Source organism: Falco naumanni, chromosome 5, assembly GCF_017639655.2.
Source record: "Falco naumanni isolate bFalNau1 chromosome 5, bFalNau1.pat, whole genome shotgun sequence".
In the NCBI taxonomy this organism is placed as follows: Eukaryota; Metazoa; Chordata; class Aves; order Falconiformes; family Falconidae; genus Falco; species Falco naumanni.
Window position 1 is genome coordinate 37,315,286 of NC_054058.1, and position 20,161 is coordinate 37,335,446.

The 20,161-nt window shown below is 40.0% G+C and overlaps 1 protein-coding gene across 1 annotated transcript in view; it reads right to left on the reverse strand.

Moving 5' to 3' along the window:
* Nucleotides 1-15,525: 15,525 nt before the first annotated feature.
* TTC26 (tetratricopeptide repeat domain 26) overlaps nt 15,526-20,161 on the reverse strand; it is a 56,699-nt gene continuing 52,063 nt past the window's right edge. The window contains exons 17-18 of the mRNA XM_040596507.1: nt 18,068-18,201; nt 15,526-16,713 (exon numbers count right to left, since the gene is read on the reverse strand). Of these exons, the coding sequence (XP_040452441.1) occupies nt 16,602-16,713; nt 18,068-18,201 (246 nt within the window). The 3' untranslated portion in view covers nt 15,526-16,601. The remainder of the gene's footprint in view (nt 16,714-18,067; nt 18,202-20,161) is intronic.

A 20,161-nucleotide genomic window follows, 5' to 3' on the forward strand; every position in this document is an offset into this window, starting at 1 on the left:
CCTCCCCCGCCCCCCGCCCGCCGTTCGCCGGCCCCCGCCTCACGCGCTCGGTGACACCGCTCTCCGCGCTCCCTCCCACCGGCTCCTCCTCCTCCTCCCTCTCCCCTCCCCCCTCCGCCGCCCGGTCGGAGCTGCCCCCTACGTTCTCCTCGCCGCCTCCACCCCCGCCATCTTGCCGCCCCCCCACATAAATAGAAGCAGGCCCGCAGGCCGCGCAGGCGCACCGCGGACGCCGACGCCGGCGCACCGCCCCGCGTCGCTGTTGTTATTGCTCAGCTTCCCCCCGACGTCAGCGCGGCCGCCGGCGACTACACGCCGCGGCCGCCGGCGCCCGCCCCCAGTTGCCTTGGCGATGTGCACGCCGCCTGCCGTCGGCGCCTTAAAGGGCCCGCGGCCCGCCGGGCTCACGGCCGCCCTCCCGGCCGCCCCGAGCCGCGTGGGGCGTCCCCGCCCGCCGGCACACCGTCGCGGGGCAATGGCGGCTGCGCCGCCGCCTCCCCTCCCCCTTCACCTCGCGGGCGGCCGTTGGCGCCAGGGGAGCGGCCTCGGCGGGATCCCCCTCCCCTGAGGCGCGGCGGGGCCCCGCGGAGGCGGGCGGGGAGGAAGGGGCAGCCCCGGGCCGCTTCGCGCCGGTGAGGCGGTGGGAGCCCGCGGCAGTGCCGGGGCTGCGCCCGCTGCCAGCACCGGTGTTGGCGGGGCCGTGCTACGCGCGTCCTCTCGGGGCAGCGTGGGATGGCTGCGGGGCGCGCGCCCCTTCAGGGGAAGGTGCTCTGAGGCCTCCTGGATTCAGCAGCCGCCGCTCAGTCACCCCTAAATCCTAAACGTGGCCGAACACTCGGTCGCGGGGGCGGCGACCGTTCCCGGGCGGCAAGGGCGGCGGTGTGAACACATCCCCCAGTGGCACCAACACACACGTAACGCAGTGCTGCTGGGCCCGCTGAGGAGATCGGCGTCTGACAAAACCGCCTCGGCCAGGGCTGAGCCCGGCCTGCCCTTGCAGATCGGCAGGCGCGGCCCGGGCCGCCAGGCTGTCCTCTGAGGAAACGCAGCTCGCTCTGCGGCCATGACTGGCCCGTAGGGCACCAGTGCTGGCTGCAGGGAGCAGTTGCGGACTGGTGGGGAAGAGCAGTTCTCTAGACAGGGAACAACACGGGGAAGGCAGGGTATGAGCAGCAGCGAGATTTCCTGCATGAGCAAGAGCTGCCTGCAAACAGCGCAAGTGTTTCCGTCTGTTACCACCTACTCTGACAGGCTGGTGGCTGGTATTTCCACACGGAGGTGTGCCGCCGAGGCACTGCGAAGTTTCAGGAAGCGATGAACGTCTTGGTGTGCACTCCAGCTTCATTGGAGCAGAGAGAAAGAACATTACCATTTTTTTCTCTATTTCCTTTTTTTTAGCCTCAGAAATACTGGGTAAGAGGAGGTTTGTGCCTTTTTAAAAAAAATGCTCCTGTTATGTGCAGCAAACATTATTTACATATGTATTGTTTTGGATAATCGTAGCAGACCATTCTTTGCAGCACGTAACTCCACTTTCCAAACTGCATTCACCACAGTGCTTGATGTTGTCCTGTCATTACATATGAAATCTTTTGACTTGACAGCTTACTTTCATCCAGACTCCAGAGAAGATCCATGACACTACAGTAGTGTTATTGAAAGTTATGATTTCATCAACAGGGGATGGAGGCCATTCCAGAATAATGATTGCAGCAGCAAGTCAGCAGAATGACTGACCTGATCTGAGGCTCTCCCTTTTGAAGCTTGAAAGGCTTTGTTGAGCTTTATAGTCAAAGGGACTTGTTTCATCTTAAAACCTTGCATGTTCTAGTATAACTAGTAATCTCAGTAGAGGTATTCCTCAAGTTTTTTACTTTCAGTGTCATAATAAAATTATTTGGAAATCCCACTTGTTCTGTTGAGAATTTCATACAGTTATCTGGTGATGCAATGTATTTCTGGATTCAAACTGAGTGAGTCTCGCTAAGCTCCAGACCTGGAGATCCTGCCAGGAAGATTCTAGTTTTCATGAAAGTTTCTATGTAGTCTATGTTGTTAAACCTTGTGATGGTAGAAAGGGGCCTTTCATCAGCAAAAGAGCAATTTATTGCTCTGCAAACAGAAGTCTTACATGGAAATCTTGGGCTTTTCTGTAGTTCTGCAGAATGCTTGTTTTCAATTGCCAGATGGGAGACTAGACATTGAAGTAAGTACAACATGGGTACAACAATTTCCATTTGCAGGTGATATTTGGACATATCCATGGAAAGGGGTGAAGACAAGCTGTGCATTTCAATAATCCAACCTGAAAACTCAGTTCTTTCCTTCAGTCCCCTGAGGTTTGTATTCACAAGTAATGAATGTAGGACAGGTACTCTACAAGAATAGCACTTTTGAAAGTATCTGAATTCAGTACTTTGTTGTAGCGTAGGTACACCTGGAAGCACATCCTGGCCAGATTTTTAACACGCTTTTTAAGTAGGAGAAAAACAAGCTGGATAGGAATAATTCATCTGACCCATGATAGGGTTACAGAGAAAAACACAAGTATTTCTTGGAAATAGTTTCAGGTTCTAAGTTATGAGATTGCAGCCTTTTGCACCTATGGTTTTCATAGATATTTACAGCTTTGTCTATATACCCTCTTCCTCTCTTCTGAGAGCTTGATTAGATGAATAAACCCTCAAATATATATGTTACCTAACTTCTGAGCATCTCAGAGCACACATCTTTTTATGAGGCTTAACATTTGTTTGTGCAACTAGGCAAATAGTAGTTCTGGATTTTGAATTTAAAGTGAAGTTGCCAAAGACAGCTTGCTCTGGATCTGAGTATCTGAACTAAATGAGAAAGAAACTTGGCAGCAGATCCAAGCATAGCAGTTACTGGAATATGTTATCATTACATTTGGTCTAAGATACTGGAAGCACTCAGAAAAGACTCCCAAGTAATAAACCAAATCCACTAGATCTTAAGTTCTCTAGGAATTTCTTTTTTAATACATCAGGAGAGTTCCAGGCTTGTGCTCTATCAAACAGGTTCAAAAGGAGTTAGATTTTTTTTTTTTCATCATTGTTTTTCTGTTCTGCTACCTGTATTGTTCTCTGGCATTAAGCTCTGTCTCAGGTATTGTTTGTACACAGTATAATGTGCTGCAGTTGTCAGTGGAGCACAAAAAAACTAAAATAATATTAAAAAAGTAACTAGATATGATCACCAGTTATTTTGCTTTCTCTCAGGACATTATGCTAAAATAGTCCAACACAGAACACAGATTCCTTCCTTTTGTACATTATCTGAATGACACTTAATAATGAAAATCGTCTCTTGGAAGAGGCACATTAAGAGTTTTTAAAAAATGTAACAACTGCAGAAAGAGAGTAATTATGAGGTGAATTTAAAGCAGCTTTTTATTTAATTGGTGAAAGCCAGTATGAGCAGGCCATACTGTTGTCTCACAAACGGAGTTTGTTACCTACTGTGCAAAGAGCCAATCTCACACACAGAGCCAAGATAACTGTTTATTGCATGTCTGTGCAGAGATGGGTGCTAGGTGGTAAATCCACAAAGCTAGCCCACCTCTTAACACATGGTAAAACATTTTATACACTTTGAACAAGTGTTTATAATTACATTTAGTCACACAATTCTCATTGGTTCTTACAAGCCTTATCTCCATTTAAAGGTACAGTATTCTTTCTTTTCACTGCATGTTCTATGGGGAGAGGGCTTTGTTAGCAGAGGGCTCTCTGCTGGAGGGTGGACCTTTTAGTATGTTAATTAGCATAGTTCATACATAGTTCAATTAGTTTTCTGTTTGGTCTCAGTAACTATTTGATTGTCTTTGAGTTTATCTTGTGTCCCAGCTTGAGGTATTTATGGTGTCTATCCCTTTTCCCAAGGCCATGTTCCACCACTTGTTTGTAACATCCTCAGTCTTTCAGACTCTCTTCTGTTCTTCACTATAGATATTCATATATTTTGTCTAAATTCCAAGTAAATAACAAACTGGCCTTCAATTAATCACATATCTGCAAGCTGGTCTGTCAACTACAGTTCCCCCCTTTCAGACCAAGAATACTTTTCTTTAGATGAGTCTCGCCTTATCACCTGATTGCATTATCAACATTGAACAACACCTACAGGTACATTGAATCAATACATAAATACACACAAACACTAAGAATCCAATTATTAGTATGCTTCAAGTCAAAGAAGACTATTAACCTATTTAGTTTGTTAATTTCTGTTTTCAGAAGTCGTATACTTGTAAAGATACAATAACAATATTACTACTCCTAATGATGTGAAGTGGAATAAAATTTCTCCCTGTGTGCAATCTAAATGAACTACTGGTTCCCAATTCATCCAGGTGCAGCACATTGATTCTGTGTTAATTTCAATTTTAAAGGTCCAGTCTCTCTTGACTTCCACTCTTTCAGAGGGGCACTCTTCACTCCAGTATAGTGAATCCAAAAGTCTATTCCCTTTACCTTGACCCTTGTGGGTGTGACTAATAATACCAAATATGGTGCTTTCCAGTGTTCTTTCAGAGGTTCATCTTTACAGGTTTTGATATAAACTGGATCTCCCGTTTGGAAGGTATATACTGGGGTGCCCAGAGGTACAAGAGCTCTTTCATTCAGGTGCCTGTGAAGCGAAGATAGTGTATGCCCCAACGATAACACGCATTCAGTAAGTACCTGATTTCTGCTTATATGCATCTGATCACCTTTCCCTGTTAAGAGACTTACTGGGTATGGTTTGCCTTATAAAATTTCAAAAGGACTAATTCCTTCTTGAACCCCAGGAGTAATTCAGATTCGTAATAAAGCTATGGGTAAGACATCTATCCATTTCATTTGTGTTTCTTGGCATAATTTTGAGATTTGTTTGTTCGTAGTCTGATTCATTCTTTCTACTTTCCCACTAGATTGCTGTCTCCAAGGTGTATGTAAGTCCCAATCACACTGTAAAAATTTGGCAATTTGGTGCACTACCTTAGCAATAAAATGAGGCCCATTATTTGATGCCATTCCCTTGAGTATTCCAAATCTAGGAATAATTTTTTTCAATAACACTGATTACTTCCCTTGCCGTATTGGTTTGACATGGGAAATCTTCTGCCTATCCAGAAAATACATCTACAAGTACCAGCAGGTATTCATACTTACTGTTGCCTAAATTCCCCAGTTACCAAATTCTGATCTAATTAAACAAGAATGTGCATGGGATTTGGGTCTGGCTGGCCCACCTGCTCAAGACTTTAATCCTCAAGTACCCACCATCTCAAGTCATCAAAACTGATGACTGAAAGTACTTCTAATCAAGGGAGTCAATCCCAGGAAATAACAGATAACGATAAAAACACCATTATGTAAATTATGCAGAAAGAAGTCTCCAAGTTCTGGCTGCAAGAGGAGACAAGCTGATAAGGTGTTGTGATCATGAATTCACACTAGAAGCGAGAAACTGGTAACCAATCCTGTGCGTGAATGAAATGAATATGTAATGTACTATGAATATGCAAGTACTCTACTGCATATAACGTGTGCCCTCGAGTATGATGGTGTGCCTGTTAGGAGAAAGCAGGCCCCATGCACCCAGTGCTGCAATAAACCAATGTTGGCTTTCTAAACTATCATTTGCTTTGGAGGGTGTTCCTGATAACGATTTTCAGTAACAATTACATCTTGGTAATGCAGAGGAATCTATTTGTCAGTATTTCTCTGGAGTATGTCCCCTCTTAACTTGTCCTGGAGGGATTCTTTTCTGTATTTTTTGATGATGATGATGATGATTATTATTATTATTGTCTAAAAGTTTAAATTTCTTTCTCATGTCATAATTTTTATGCAAAACAAAGAACAAATCAACTTACGGTACTGCATCCATTTACCCACTCTTCTACAGAAAATAATGAACTGCAATATAGTATTTTAATTCAGAGTCCCATTTTCTGGTCATTTCTCACTGTTGTCCAGCTTATACTTTGGGATTTTCTTTTAGTTGAGGGATCCCCACCGAAATAGTTTCAAGTTTTCAGGATGCATTCCAAAGGAGTGCAAAGGGGTATCTTGGTGGAGGAACCAGAACCCATATTATTTTCTAGGAAATTTTTCTTTACCCAGGACTTTGTTTAATATAGTTTCCTTTCTCAAGCATCTACATACAGAAGTCAAAATAAGTAGGTATCTGGTAGGTAGCTGACAAAACAAAAATGTTGGCTTTTATCTTACATTAAAAATAAGGTAGAAACCAGGACAAGTCTCATGCTAGAAAAGCAAAGGGATTTACAGGAGTGTGTATCATGGCAGTGTGAGCTCCTCAGCCAAAGGGGAAGGGAGTGTTCTCTATCATCTGTGCCATTCATGTGCAATTCCTCAATGAGAACTTAAAAACTGACACAACCTCTGTACGACTGGTGATTTTTATGCTCTACAGAACATTGTAACATTTTTAAAGCTAATAAATAAAGTAAGATTGTGAATGGTGAATGCTGTGCCACTTATCTAAAGGATGACGCGCCTATGTTTAGTTAGGGTCGGGAGATGTCCAGGGACTCTTGTTGCAACAGGACGGATGCACAGACTGCTAAGTCCTTGGGTTGGTTATCTTTAAAAAGGGACATTTTGTCTTAGATTCCTGTTGTACATGCAACGTGGCGAAGATGGAGACTTTAAACATGACCGCTAAGGAATAGAGTCTGCATAGAGACAACTCCTCAAGGACACTGTCCAGGCGCAAGATAAGTTAATGTTAACTTGAAGATGTGCTGGGTCCTTGAATGGAATGTGCTGATTGTCCAGGTGTGAGATATGTTAATGAGTTCCCAGAAAGTTGATGAATAGACATGAGTGACTTGTATAAGGAGGGGGCTGAGGGGTTCCCTCGGTGTCCATGACTTTGGTGGAGTGATCCCCCATGCACCCAGCGCTGCCAATAAAGGATACTTAAGTCACTAAGAAATTTTGACTTCGTTCTTTAAATCAATTGTTAATTTAAAGGCACCTCAGAGAAAATTCAAAGCCTCATGTGCTGAGTTTACACAGAATAGCAGGTTAGGAAGAAAAAGGCCTGTGAGAAAATGGCAAGAAATACATGTTGGCCAAGGAAGAGCAAGCTGCTCCAAGAAGCTGCTGTTGGGAACAGCTTTCGATCCTGGAGAGAAGGTGAGATACTAAGACATGAAACATCAGATCTTAAGTGGGTGTATTTACCAAGCAGAACATGGGTAATTTTTTCCCTCAGATAACAGCAACAAAGTCTGTTGTAACTAACAGGACAAGAACACTTTTCGAGTTGTGTTGTATTTTTTACTTAATTATTAATAATTGTTCTGCTCCCAGTGTCAAGATTTCTTGCTGGAGCAAGCATGCAGGTTTCATCTTTAACTTTTCCTGATGTTAAGGGTGAATCCAGTTGAGAGTGACGACTAAGCTTTTAACTTCTCCAGTACTAGTGATTCTAGGTGAAGTGGTGTATAGGCTCCATGTATTAAATGAAATTAATTTGAGAATGTCAGTGTCTGAGAGGTTTTCTCTGCCAAGCAGTGAAGATTAGTTACAAGGTCTAAAATCACTACGAAGTTCCTCTCTGCAGGTTTACCCCTTTACTTTTCTAAGGAGTGAGAAACAGGTTAAAAAAAAATTAGATACCTTATAAGTGGTCACAAGAAAATTTAAACCACCAAATTACCAACGATAAAATCAACTTCTAACTAAAATCCTGGAATTTTCTTGTAGATGTAAAGAATAGCACGAAGAATTACATCAGAAAAATAAACACAGGAGAGATTTTGTAGAGGAGTGCCCAGTAACAAAAAAAAGAGGAAAAAAAAGAAAAAAAAAAAAAGGGTCTTTTTTATTAAAAAGACAAATGTATAGAAAGGGAGCAGAATTCAAAGAACTGGTGAAGAAATGGTGAGAAGCATCTGCCTGTCATGTGTTGAGTGTGACTAACAATGTCACCCCAACTGTACTTAAGATGAGTTTAAAATTCAAGAGGAGCTGCCCCTGGAAATAACAGATTTCCTTAACGGTAGTTCCTCTGGGAATCACACTGCTCATTTGGCGGTGTAAAACCACCAAGATTTTTACGGAGATTGAGAGGGATTATGTGCTCTGGGAGTTGTCCCTCGCTTTTTTCCTCATTTACACCATTTCTTTAAAGGTACTTGCAGCATGGGATGCTTGTCTCCGATGAAAAGCCTGTTCCATCAGGCCAGCAGCCCTGGAGGCTGCCGAAGAAGATTACCGGCCTGTCTGAAACTTTGGAGTCAGGTTACTGTCTTATCTTTGTATTGTTGTCTGCTGGTTTTATTCTTCCAATAGTAATTAAAAACACACAAGAATAAATGAGTCACATTGACGTAGCTACTCCACCCACCTGCAACAAGAATAGGGATTGGCCAGGTAGGGAATTCTCAGCTTGAATGGCAATTTCTACACTAAAAGCAGTAGTAATGCTGTTTAATGAGGTAGAAGGGTCTGGAAGTAATTCTCGGCAATACAAAAGGTAATGTGCCATAGATTTGCTCTTGGGGAGGGTTTCTCTTGTGAGCATTGACAAGACAAACACTGTCACAGTGCCCAAACCGCAGGCCAGACTAGCCTTGGTCACTTGCCACTGTGATATTTTCTGGTTTTTTTTTAGTGAAATACAAATATTTTAATAATTATTAACAGAAATGTCTTTAATTTATTAAATACTGTAATCTATTAAAATTAAGTATGGTTACTGTTCAGAAAACACCTGTTAAGCAATGTTCACCCTCCTAAATAGGAGAATTACATATAATACATATGTAGATGGCAAAGCAACCTTCTAGGAATCATAAAGACATACAAGATAATATTTGGCTGTGACCTTGGAAAAATTTTCTTTCAATTTTTCTCTAGTTCCTCCTTCAGACTGATTTTACAAAACCTCCAATTTCCTAATCTTTTTTTTTTTTTCAGTGCCTCTTAGTGTTATTGAAAATTGCAACCAGGATTACTCTCCAAAGCAAATAAGAGTTTAGAAAGCCGACACTGGTTTATTGCAGCGTTGGGTGCATGGGGGGATCTTTCCTCCTAACACGCACACCAACATACTCGAGGGTACACACTATATGCAGTAGAGTACTTGCATATTCGTAGCACATTACATATTAATTTCATTCACGCACAGGATTGGTTACCAGTTTCTCGCTTCCAATGCAAACTACTGGCATCCTCAGACAGCACCGCTGAAGTTTTCTACCAACTACACGTGCTCCCAAAGTGGGGGTTTGCCCTCCTTTGGGGGGCTATTTGAGTTGGAGGTCTCAACCTCCCACTACCACAATTACCTTTGCCCTACTTCCAACTAATTTTCTGTAGGTTGCAACACCTTATCAGCTTGTCTCCTCTTGGCCAGAACTTTCTTGGCTTCTTTCTGCATAATTTAGATAACGGTGCTCTTATCATTATCTGTTCTTTGTTTCCCAAGGTTGACTCCCTCGATTAGAAGTGCTTTTGTTCATCGGTTTTGACGACTTGAGTGGGTGGGTCAGCTTGACCTTAATTTTGTGCACATACTTGTTTAACATAGTTAAACACTAAATCAGAGTGGTAATTTGGGAGTTCAGGCAACATCAGCACTTTGGAAGCTGCTTTTACTTACATAAATGTTCTACATCTAAGTAAGTGCACATTATCACAGACAGCTGAGGGTGATTGCATAAACAAATTGCCACATTTTTAACATTCATACAAGCTTACGATCTGAATCGTCAGAAGCACACTTTGCATGTGCTGTTCAGCATTTTCATATGTTCATGATTTTATTTCCAAGCCAAATTGCCTTCAAAAAGCAAAGCGCATATTCATCACTGAGAATTAACTACATACCGAGCTTGCAGATTCAACACAAAGCTGCTTTTGAGTTGCCACAGTATTAAAAATAGCATCTGAAAAATTGCTTAGGAAAAACGATTTTCCATACATGAATAATTTAAATAGACAAATGGAGTTTTATTAAACTCAGTTTTCTTACCACCTCAAGTTGTATTTTAAGAAGACATATGAAATTTAAAGATTTTTGAGCATATTAAAACAAGTGTAGAATAGCAGTGATAGCAGTGACAATTTTAAGAACATAGTTGATGCTACAGATCAGAAATGCTTGTGAAAACAAGCTACATTTTCTGTATGACATCTCTATTTCAAATATCATTGTTCTGGCCTTAAGAGAATCCATCCTTACCTTGGTAAGTAATTGTACAGTCAGACTTAACTTACATTGAGTACTTACCTGAATACTTCCTCACTGTTTTAAGAGATTGTTATTTCTTACTGTTGTCCTGATTTCTAGTCCTCTATAGGACTAAGCACATTTTACAAATCTGAACAAATCTTGCCTTGAATGCCTGTGAAGCAGAGCAAGGCAACTAATGCCCAGAGGTGGGGTGAGGGGAACAAGAGATGCATGGAAAACAGCAGTGCTTCGGCAGTACTTTGTGGCAGTCCTGTAGGGCCAGTCACGTTAGTGGATAGATAGGACATTAGTGGATAGATAGGATGGGAAAATACTCGGCAGGGAACGAGAGTGTGCAGAAATGAAAAGCAGACACAGCAACAGAACCTGGTCAGGAATAACTAGCTAAACTGAGCGGGAAGTATTGGAAAGGTTGCCTCAGAAATTACTTTGCTGTGACCTGAAAACAGCTCTTCTGCCTTTAAACAGTGGGGGAAACCACCATTGTTTTATATAAGTAAATAACGTCCCAGTTTGTTCAGTGATGACTACATTCAGCACATGTGCCATCATGAGTAAGTCAGACAAAAGTTAAGATTGGACTTGTAGAGAATACCAGTATTATGATAAGCTTCAGTATTGGGAATATACCAGGCAGTTTAAGACCTGGTTTATCTGGTTTTGTAATTTAATTTTTCTAAAGTTTTCTTAGACACAACTATCAAGAGATAAATTTACATGTGATGTGAATTAATTCACTCGCTCTGCAAAGTAAGACATTGTATTTTGTCACATAATGGCTACCTACATAAAGGCCTCACCCACTGATGTGAGAGAAGAAATATTACCCGTAGCTTTAGAGTAGATGGCATAACAATCCCACCATGATTAAGAAGGACAAAATCATCAAAGAAAATTATAACTGTAGCAATGCGCAATGTAACTGTTAGAATTGAAGCATGGTTCTTTTCTACATGACATACACCATCTCAACATTATTCCATATATAATTAAAATATATTACTATATATTATATAATCCTGCTCTGTTGTGTGTGGTTTCTCACAGAACCGACTGCATGGAAGTCGCTTATGGTGATCAAGGAACAGATGGTGGAGTCTGAGGCTCATCACTCATCCCTAGGTAAGGGCCAGCTTAAGGTGTGGTTTGAGGACTTGAAAAAAGCAGTGCTGGGTCCATTACCGTGCAGCTCAGAGACACCAGCATCGGTAGTGTCTCACTTTTCAGTTAGATTTAGCTGTGTCTGAGAACGGCTACAAACTACCGCACAGCATATTTCCTGTCAAAATAACTTAAATCCCAGGTTCTTGAAGATCTACTTGTATAAACATTTTAAAGACCATTACTTATTTTACTACATTCATTATTTTAAATTCTTTTTAAAAATTACTAAGAATAATATTATGTGGAGCATTGCTAAGAATGATATAATGTGGAGCAATTAAGCACAATACAGTGTGTAAGTATGAATTGAAACAGTTCTCCTTTTAATTTGAGGAATACACTACACTGTGGCTTCTCAAAAGTCCCAGCTCTTACTAAATATATTTTTTATTTTTAAATCTATAAATAGATGCTAGTGTAATTCTTCAATGAAGCAAGACTGATAAGGAATTTAGGAACTGTCCCTTGCCCAGAGATGTGAAATGCCTGCCTTATTTGTTCCAAATGAAAGTTTAAACTCTACAAGGTCAAAAGTAAAGCTTTTGGTGTGTGGCTTCAAAATGTGGTTACAGGGCAAAAAAAAGTTGTTTCAAATTCTGCAAGCAGCCTTGAACAATTGGACTCCATCAATCTTTCTGGGATGCTGTAAGGTTCATCTAATAAAGAATGAATAGGAAGTATTAGCTCCCATGACATGGATCTTTTACAACTTTAGCTGAATACAAAAATATTGCAGTTATACAAATTAAATACATACATTTCTAATGTCATATACTTAATTTAAAAGAACAGCGTAATACAGTATCTGTAAGGTACATGTTAAATAAGTTGAGAATGACAAGTGATGAAAAGTAACCATCAGTAATCATTAATAGAATGTATTGAGGGTTTAATTTAGTGGGTCCTGGAATAATGGAGGATCCAACATGTCCCTTGATGATCCAGATATAGAGGTAAAACATCACTTTTAATAATAGGCTGCAGAGAAACAGACTAGTAATTAGTGAGAATAAGATAGTCACACAGAGTGATCTGCATGAGCTATAAAATGAGCCCATTTGAACAAAATATATTTTTTGTAGAGGTAAAGGTAGGCTGTCTCTTCCAAAAGGTAGACTGTACCCTGGAAAATACCAGTTCTGGAAAAATCCTAGATGTCACATCACAGTCGAGAAGCAGTTTAATGCAAGCTCCCCCTGTGACAGTATGCCAGAAAGGGTGAACAGAATCTTTGAGTACACAGGTAGAAGACTAGTAAGCGGCAGTATGGAGAAGCATATTGCAGTATCACATACAGTGATAAAGTATGCCCAGTGCTCCATGGCCATGTTTTTTTAAAAAAAATCTGTTGACAATCTGAGGCCAGGAAAACAGCCTTACAAGGGACACTGTCTTTCATACAGACAGAGGTGACTTGCTTGCAGTTTAGGAATACCTAAGGATGAAAAAATCCCACCACCACCCCACCAAAAATCCAAACCAAACCAAAGAATGCTATGCTTCAATGACTTAACAGCAAAGATGAACACTGGAAGAATCAAGTATTAGAAAACAAGGCCAAACAAGCTGAATTTAGAATTAAGGTACAATTTCTAAAAGAGCAAAGGCGATTTAACCATTTGAACAAATTACAAAGTAAAACTATGGGGTTTCTATTATCCACATTCAAATTGAGACTTAAGTTTTCCTGGCAAATATTTTTATGGAAAGCCCAATTAGTTATTGGATTCAACATAAAGATTAGCCAGTGAAATCTACTGTCTTGCACTATGTAGGGTCACACCAGATTATCTAGTAGTGAATTAATGACTTCATTTTAAGGGTTACTGATGACATTTTCATGCAATTATCTACTTAATCAATGATCAAATGAATAGATTAAATGGGCAGAAGGAACTCTGGAAATAAAAAAAGAGTGACCAGAAGTTACTTCTGGAGATAATTCAGGGAAAATCTGGTTAAAGAGTAAACCAAAGCGTAACCCTCAGATGTGTTCCTCAATATACATATAGCTCCCATATAGTGAAGCTACATGTAGTAACAGCAATATATGTAATTATTTTGTGTCTCAGTCTTAGGAGCTAATGGCCAAGTTCCTTATTCAACTGTAGACGATTTTCTGAGCAATCTTCAAGCTGAGCGAACCACATGAACCTAAATGCCTGCTACAGTCCACAGAGTTGGAAGGTGATGTGACGGATCCTTCACAATGAACTTGCCATCTCCAGTGTCGTGCAGTACTTGGCTCCAGTTATTACTACACTTGGAATAATTCTGGAATCCAGCATCTATCTTCTAAGAGGGTTGCTGTTGTATTGTATCAGTTCAGACACTCGCCAAAAGGTGTTATTCTGGAACTCACTTGCAGCAACAGGCAGGATAAATGTCCTCCCCTGCAGTGTAATACACTTAGAAGTTACTGGCATAATTGTTGTTCAGGTATTACAACGTTTAATTGAAGGTCATCTTCCTTATTATCAGGAATGGGTCAGGGCCCAGTTGAAAGCAGTTACATGCTGTTTTGGGTTTGGCTTTTTCTACCTGTCACTACTAATGGTATGACTGCTAGCACAGTACCTTCTGTGCATTCTCTATAGCTTTTTTCCCAGAATCAGATGCTTATTCAGAGTATAAGAAATTACTGTATTTTCCATATTCTTCCTTGAAATTCTAATGATGCAGTGATTTCTTCCTGCCTTAGTTTCTCTTCCACTACATTATCTGAAATGCCACTGTTTCAATTTTCTATTACTTACTCCTGCCTCAGTAAACTTTCCTGTTTTCCTGACTCTGCACATGTATTCTTCACTGCCTGCTTGTTCTGTATATGTCACTTCTGTTGCTTTTCTTCATATTTAACTTCACTCTTAGCTGTCCTAAATAGAGTACCTTGACTCCTTAAATAACCACAGCTCAGGGAAATATGGAAATGGGCAGGGATAAGATTTTGTTAACTCTGCCTGAGAAACAGCTTTAGAAATTCTTTATTAACTCCCCTTTCTGTATCAGCTAAGGCAACTTCTATTTACACCTCTGTTCTTTGAATATGATCTCAGATTAAACAATAGATGGTCTTAGAATGTATTTCTAAGGTAAAATAAACACCAATATTTCAGCACTTTTATTGTTCTGCATTTTTATAGTACCTACACATCTGTTCCATTACCAAGACCCTAAATGCTAGGACAATATGTAATATATCTTTTATTTCATCACTGCTCAAGTCGAAGCCCTGCAGTCCCTGTTCTTTATGTCTTACATGACAAAAGCTTTATTACCAGGCAATGAAATGCACTGTGCTAAACCCCACATTATTTAGCATGTCAAATACGACTTTGTGACTATAGTGAATAAAGGTAAGGTTTTCAAAACTTGTTCACTGGTCACAGACAGAGATTTTAAAATTAGTCCCCAAGCCCTTACGCTGCAATGCCGTCACACATTTCAGAAGATTCAACCAACGTGTAAAATGGTCTGCAATGGATTTGGATGCTCTTCAGCTCTCTTGCAAGTTAAGCTTCAATAAAGGGAGTAATTAGATGTGTTTAACATCTGCTACAAAGCCACTAACACAATTTTTTTTAGCTTTGTACCAAGACTCATAATTGTATTCCCGACCTGCTTCCAAGTTAATTTAACTGGGAAGGAAAAGAAAAATGCCTTTTACAAGTGAAACACATTTTGTAACTGCTTTCAGTGAAAATCCTGCTCCTTTCACACCTCTTATGAATGAGTGTAATGTTGCCCCTGCTCCTGCTGAAAGGCTCTGTTATTGTTGCTAGTGTGACGGATCAGTTTTGTAGAAATAAATGCAAGTAGCTGCAACTATCAAATGCACTTCTAGATACCCGAATGACGACACCCACAGCTTTTGCGTAAAGCAGTAAAGACACTAACATGTTATATGGCAAAGGTGTATACATTCCATATACACCCAGCCTCCTTATTTTCAGCACACTACCATAAAACCAGGTCCAAGGCCATTGGCTTGCCTTTGACTGATTACTGAACGTGCATTTATTTAATGACCAGTCACAAATCTGCCCTCTTCCACAGAAAAATGAATATACTATTTTAACTTCTGCAGTATGAAGCAACATAGACCAGCCATTCAACTGTAGATTCAATTAAGAACTTTAATCAAAGCACAGACAGTAGAGAATAGAGTATCCTGAGTTTCATTCCAAAAGATAAAAATAACCATCACAAGTATTTTACAAATTTAGAAAATGTAAATTTTCCTTTTAAAGTAATATACAAATGTTTTTTCACTATAAAACGTATAATAAATTTCTATGTTACAACTATTGCCTTCTTTTAGAAGTATGTATTCCCTGAACTGTTTGCAAAAAACAGGAGAGTATAACAAATCCAAAAGTATAATAAATATATTGCTAATGAGGGTGGTAAATGCTGAAGTGATTCAAAACATCCAGTTCTTTTATCCATCAGATTGCTAAACTAAATGGATTACTCAAATTATATTAACATGAATAAATGTTTTGAGTGTCAAACCTCAAAGCAAGATTGAACAATACAGTCAGTCAAATCTCTATGGTCTGAAAAAGATAGTAAGAGAGAAAACAATTCTTATAAAAGACCCTAAGAAATGAAGGTATTAGTTATTGAGATTTATCCAGAAAAAGACAGCACTCAGAATATGGTTTGTATTTTACCCTTCTATTTATATATAGCAGTCTTTATGTATTATCTGATACACTAGTACTGGCTTTTGGTTGTCACCGTCACCCTCTCTACTTGCCACATTCCATCATTTGCTGAAGTAGATCTTTCTTAGTCATTTAACAAATGATTCTTCTCTGAAGGCCAGAAGACTTGCTGAAAAAAACCTCACAAAGCAGTCCAGTACCTTGTGTGGAGAAATCTGGTGAACATCTGAGAAACACTTTGACTTGGGTGCAGCTGGAATTACTACTAAATACTGAAAGTTTGAATGAGGAATAGAGGTGGTGTAGCAGAAAAAGTACCGATAAAGGTTTAATAGAAATCCCAAAACCCACTTGCTGAATGTTTTGAAATCTCACTGCACTACGCCATTGCTCACCTGGGTTAACCTGCTTGATTGTTTAAAGTCCTGCGAGGACGGGGATACCCAGAATGCACAGGAGAAATCAAGACCCACATCTTATGGCCACATACACTACAGTAACCAACCCAGTTCATTTTGTGGCACTGACTTAAACAGGGACCCTATTCTCTTTGGCCCACTTTTTCATGATGCGGACAATGTATTCTACTTGAGAATTACCAGTGCTCTTCAGAAGATGCAGTACTTCCCGTAGAGTCTCTCTACAAAGGTGAAACACAAAGATTTAAATGAAGATAAGACCCAACTGATACAAGAAACAACTACTTGCATCAAAGCTATTTTGCAAAACATGGTTCCTAGACAGAGAGGTCCATTCATCTGCACATCAGGAATAGGCAAAAACGCACAGTAGGTGAGATCCCAGGGGACAAAAAAAAAGAGAAAAAATAAAAGTCTTTTATACAATTGCAACAAGGAGAAAAATTAAAAGCAAAAAATCAGCAAAATTAATTAATTTGGAGTTTAATATGCATGTGTGTGTGTATTTATATCTAAATCCTTATTCTTGCAAAGTAGTTCCCTAGAAAGCAACTTTTTTTTGGTCTTTAATGTTACTTGCTATTCTTCAGTATGGCAACATCTAGGTTAATACTGCCAAATCACCTTACACATAAATACAAATAACATGGAAATGAACGTTACCAGTAGGATAAACCAGTACGAAGCTGCAGTTTGCCAGCTACTTTACAGCAAGAACTTGTATGCATATTGAAAAACAAGCAACCTATGTGTCTTTTACTGCATCTACTGCAGGAGTTGCTAAAAGGACACTTGAAGGGTGCAGTAGTTAATGAGATTATACCAGCAGAGAAGGGAATAGAAGGAAGGTGTAGAAGCCAAAATACACACCCACCAGCCATGTATGAAACAGCAGCTTTGGCCAGGGCAGAATGGCCATCTGGTGTCACAGCAGAATATTCACAATGAAACAGTTCTTAAATAACAGCCTCACTACTCTCATTCTCCCATCCAGTGAAATGGGCCAAAAGCAAAATTATCAGTAACACAGATAATTTCCTTTAAGCTTTCATCAAGTAAGTCTATTTTTCTGAAATGGACAGTGTCTTCAGAAAGCAAACTTCAATGAAAACACAGTCTCATCCACTCATTGTTTAGAGAAGTCACATCCTTCCTACAGTGCAGAGTAAATGTTTTCTTAGTTCTGTTCTGTGAAACTTAAAATGTCATGGGACAGTTTCCCATTCTTATGCCATCAACATGAAACGAGGTTCTTTTCCCTCAGTTCATGAACATACTACATTTATAATTCAGCTCTTCTTAGTATAATGACTAATGTATTTTGGTTTCCTGCAGTTCTAGCATTCACTTTTAAGTTATTCTCCATTTTTTATTCTATAAATGTTAGTGTGGAAGATACACTTCAAACTGAACGCTGCATATAGAACAACTGGCCCAGAGAGTCTATTCTCTGAAAGGTCAATAAAGAATTGGAAGAGGATATGTAGTCCTAAAGTAAGGTTACGATTCTGGCTTACAGCTAACTGGAAATAGGAAAAGAGTAAAGTAAATTCATATCTAACACAGAATACTCACTTTGCTTCTTGGCCAGCTAAGATCATTTGAAAGACACCCACACAAGCACCCCTCTTGCCTTCCCAGTGTTCAGGATTACTGTCCAGTCTCTCCAGAACATCAAATGCTTTGGCTGAATAGTAAAACTGACGCATCTGCATAGAAAATGAAACGTTATTTCTGACTATATGACCATCTTTCAGAAGGGAATGAAAAAGTTTGAGCTCAGTTTTCTGAAATCAGTAGTAAGCCACAGAAGCAAATGTGCATTTTCCTGTTTTTCTGCAGGCAGCAAGTGACACAGAACAGGCACATTTCAGTTCTACATAGAGAAAGAGGTAGTACTGCACCATTACTGCTCTATGTCTTTGAACATATTATAGACAAACTGCACTGTGATCTTTGTTAGTCAGGAATGATCAGCACTTTTGTTTTGATCATATACAGAGAGACATACTTGGATGTCTTTTAGTTTTAACTCAGAGGTAAATTTTTTTCTTCACTGTTACAGTACAGTACAAAATAAGATTCAGTGACTATAAACCAAAATTTTCCTGAGCATAGGAAAATCACTGTGTACCCTATCTTTTTTGCCTTAGGTTCTCTACTTGTAAATGGGAACAAGAAGCAAGTTGGTTGGCAACAGTCAGTGCGAAAGGAGTGACTACAGTAACTGTGGCTTTTGAAGTCAGCATAACTCATGTGGACCTTATCTATGACTGTGATTGTTTTTCATTCGGGCAAGCCTGAATAGCAATGTTATTTGTGGCTAGCATCTTCCCATGGGAGAGCACAGAAGGCAGACGGAGCATAGCCTCAGCTGGAAGCCTACATCTGCTAAGAAAAAAAGAACAGTCTGTGGGAGTTATGTTTGGAAACTTTAGTCAGAGAACACAGGTACTGCAGAATGAGTCTTCACATAATCTTCACATAAATGGTCATTTTAACCACAGCTGACTGGCAAGTACTTAAATGAATGGGAATAAAGATAGTCAGTATAAACAGTATCAGTTGTGTCAGCTAAAAAGAAAAAAATTGAATACTGATCTTTCCAAACTGGCATCTGGTCTAGTTCCATTAAGCAGATACTGGTTTAATGTCCTCCTTCTATCTTACATAAAGCAAGAAATGCTTCATCCCAAGTCATGTGCTGTTCCCTATATGGACAAGATGGGCTATTGCATGAAAAGCAGCAAGAAATTAGCCAGAAGTTGTGCACCCCAGCTTCCTCACTGAACAAATTCTGTCAGCATAGCAATGGGGCATCCAGCTACATCTTTTCTCAGGACACTGTTGACCTTGCTCCATCCATCTTCATTCAACATTCTGTTGAGTGAAGCCTGGTGTGCAACTGCCTTCTTAAGTTACAGCTACGGTACTGTCTCTGGACCTCCAATATAATATAATGTTTCAGAAACAACGGGAAAACGTTACATAATCTCAAACAACTTGGGCCTTGCCGTTTAGTGGAAGAGGTACAAACAGCTGGCAGTGTAGAAAGAGAAGTTATAACACCATAATAATAATTTTTGAAATGCAGTTCCTTGATCTTCGGAGCAGTCATTCATGGTCATACACAGACACATAATTAGGCTGAAAGATTTAGTCCTGAAAGTGCAGTTTTTAAGAGCTCTAGATAAATCTAAAGTGTTGGAGCTGCTTCTCCTCTAGAATACAACAAGGTTTTGAGAAGAATTCAGGCAAAGTAATCAACTGAATTAAGTGAAACTTTAAATGGTCTAGAGAGAGATCTGACATATGGTCTAACTGTCAACTTGCTTTCACAGACCGCAGCTATGGGAAACACCAGAGACATAGCCACTTGCTTGAGCAACAAGACTTTTAGGGTGAGATGGTGGGTTGAATACTTGAAAGATGTGCAAGAGATAACTTGCTTAGTGCTTTTGAGGTCACAAGGTAGATTTTCTGACTTTTCAGTTATATGTTTGGTAGCATTTTGAAAACATGTTACATTGTCAGATGAAAGAAAACAGCAAAAAAGAATGTTACAGATAGTATGCGGATATTGCTGCTCTTTGGTGAGCTTGGCTGAACTGAGAATCATTGGGAGGTTTTCCAATAGGACTCCATTTACTATCTTTCCTCTATAATGGC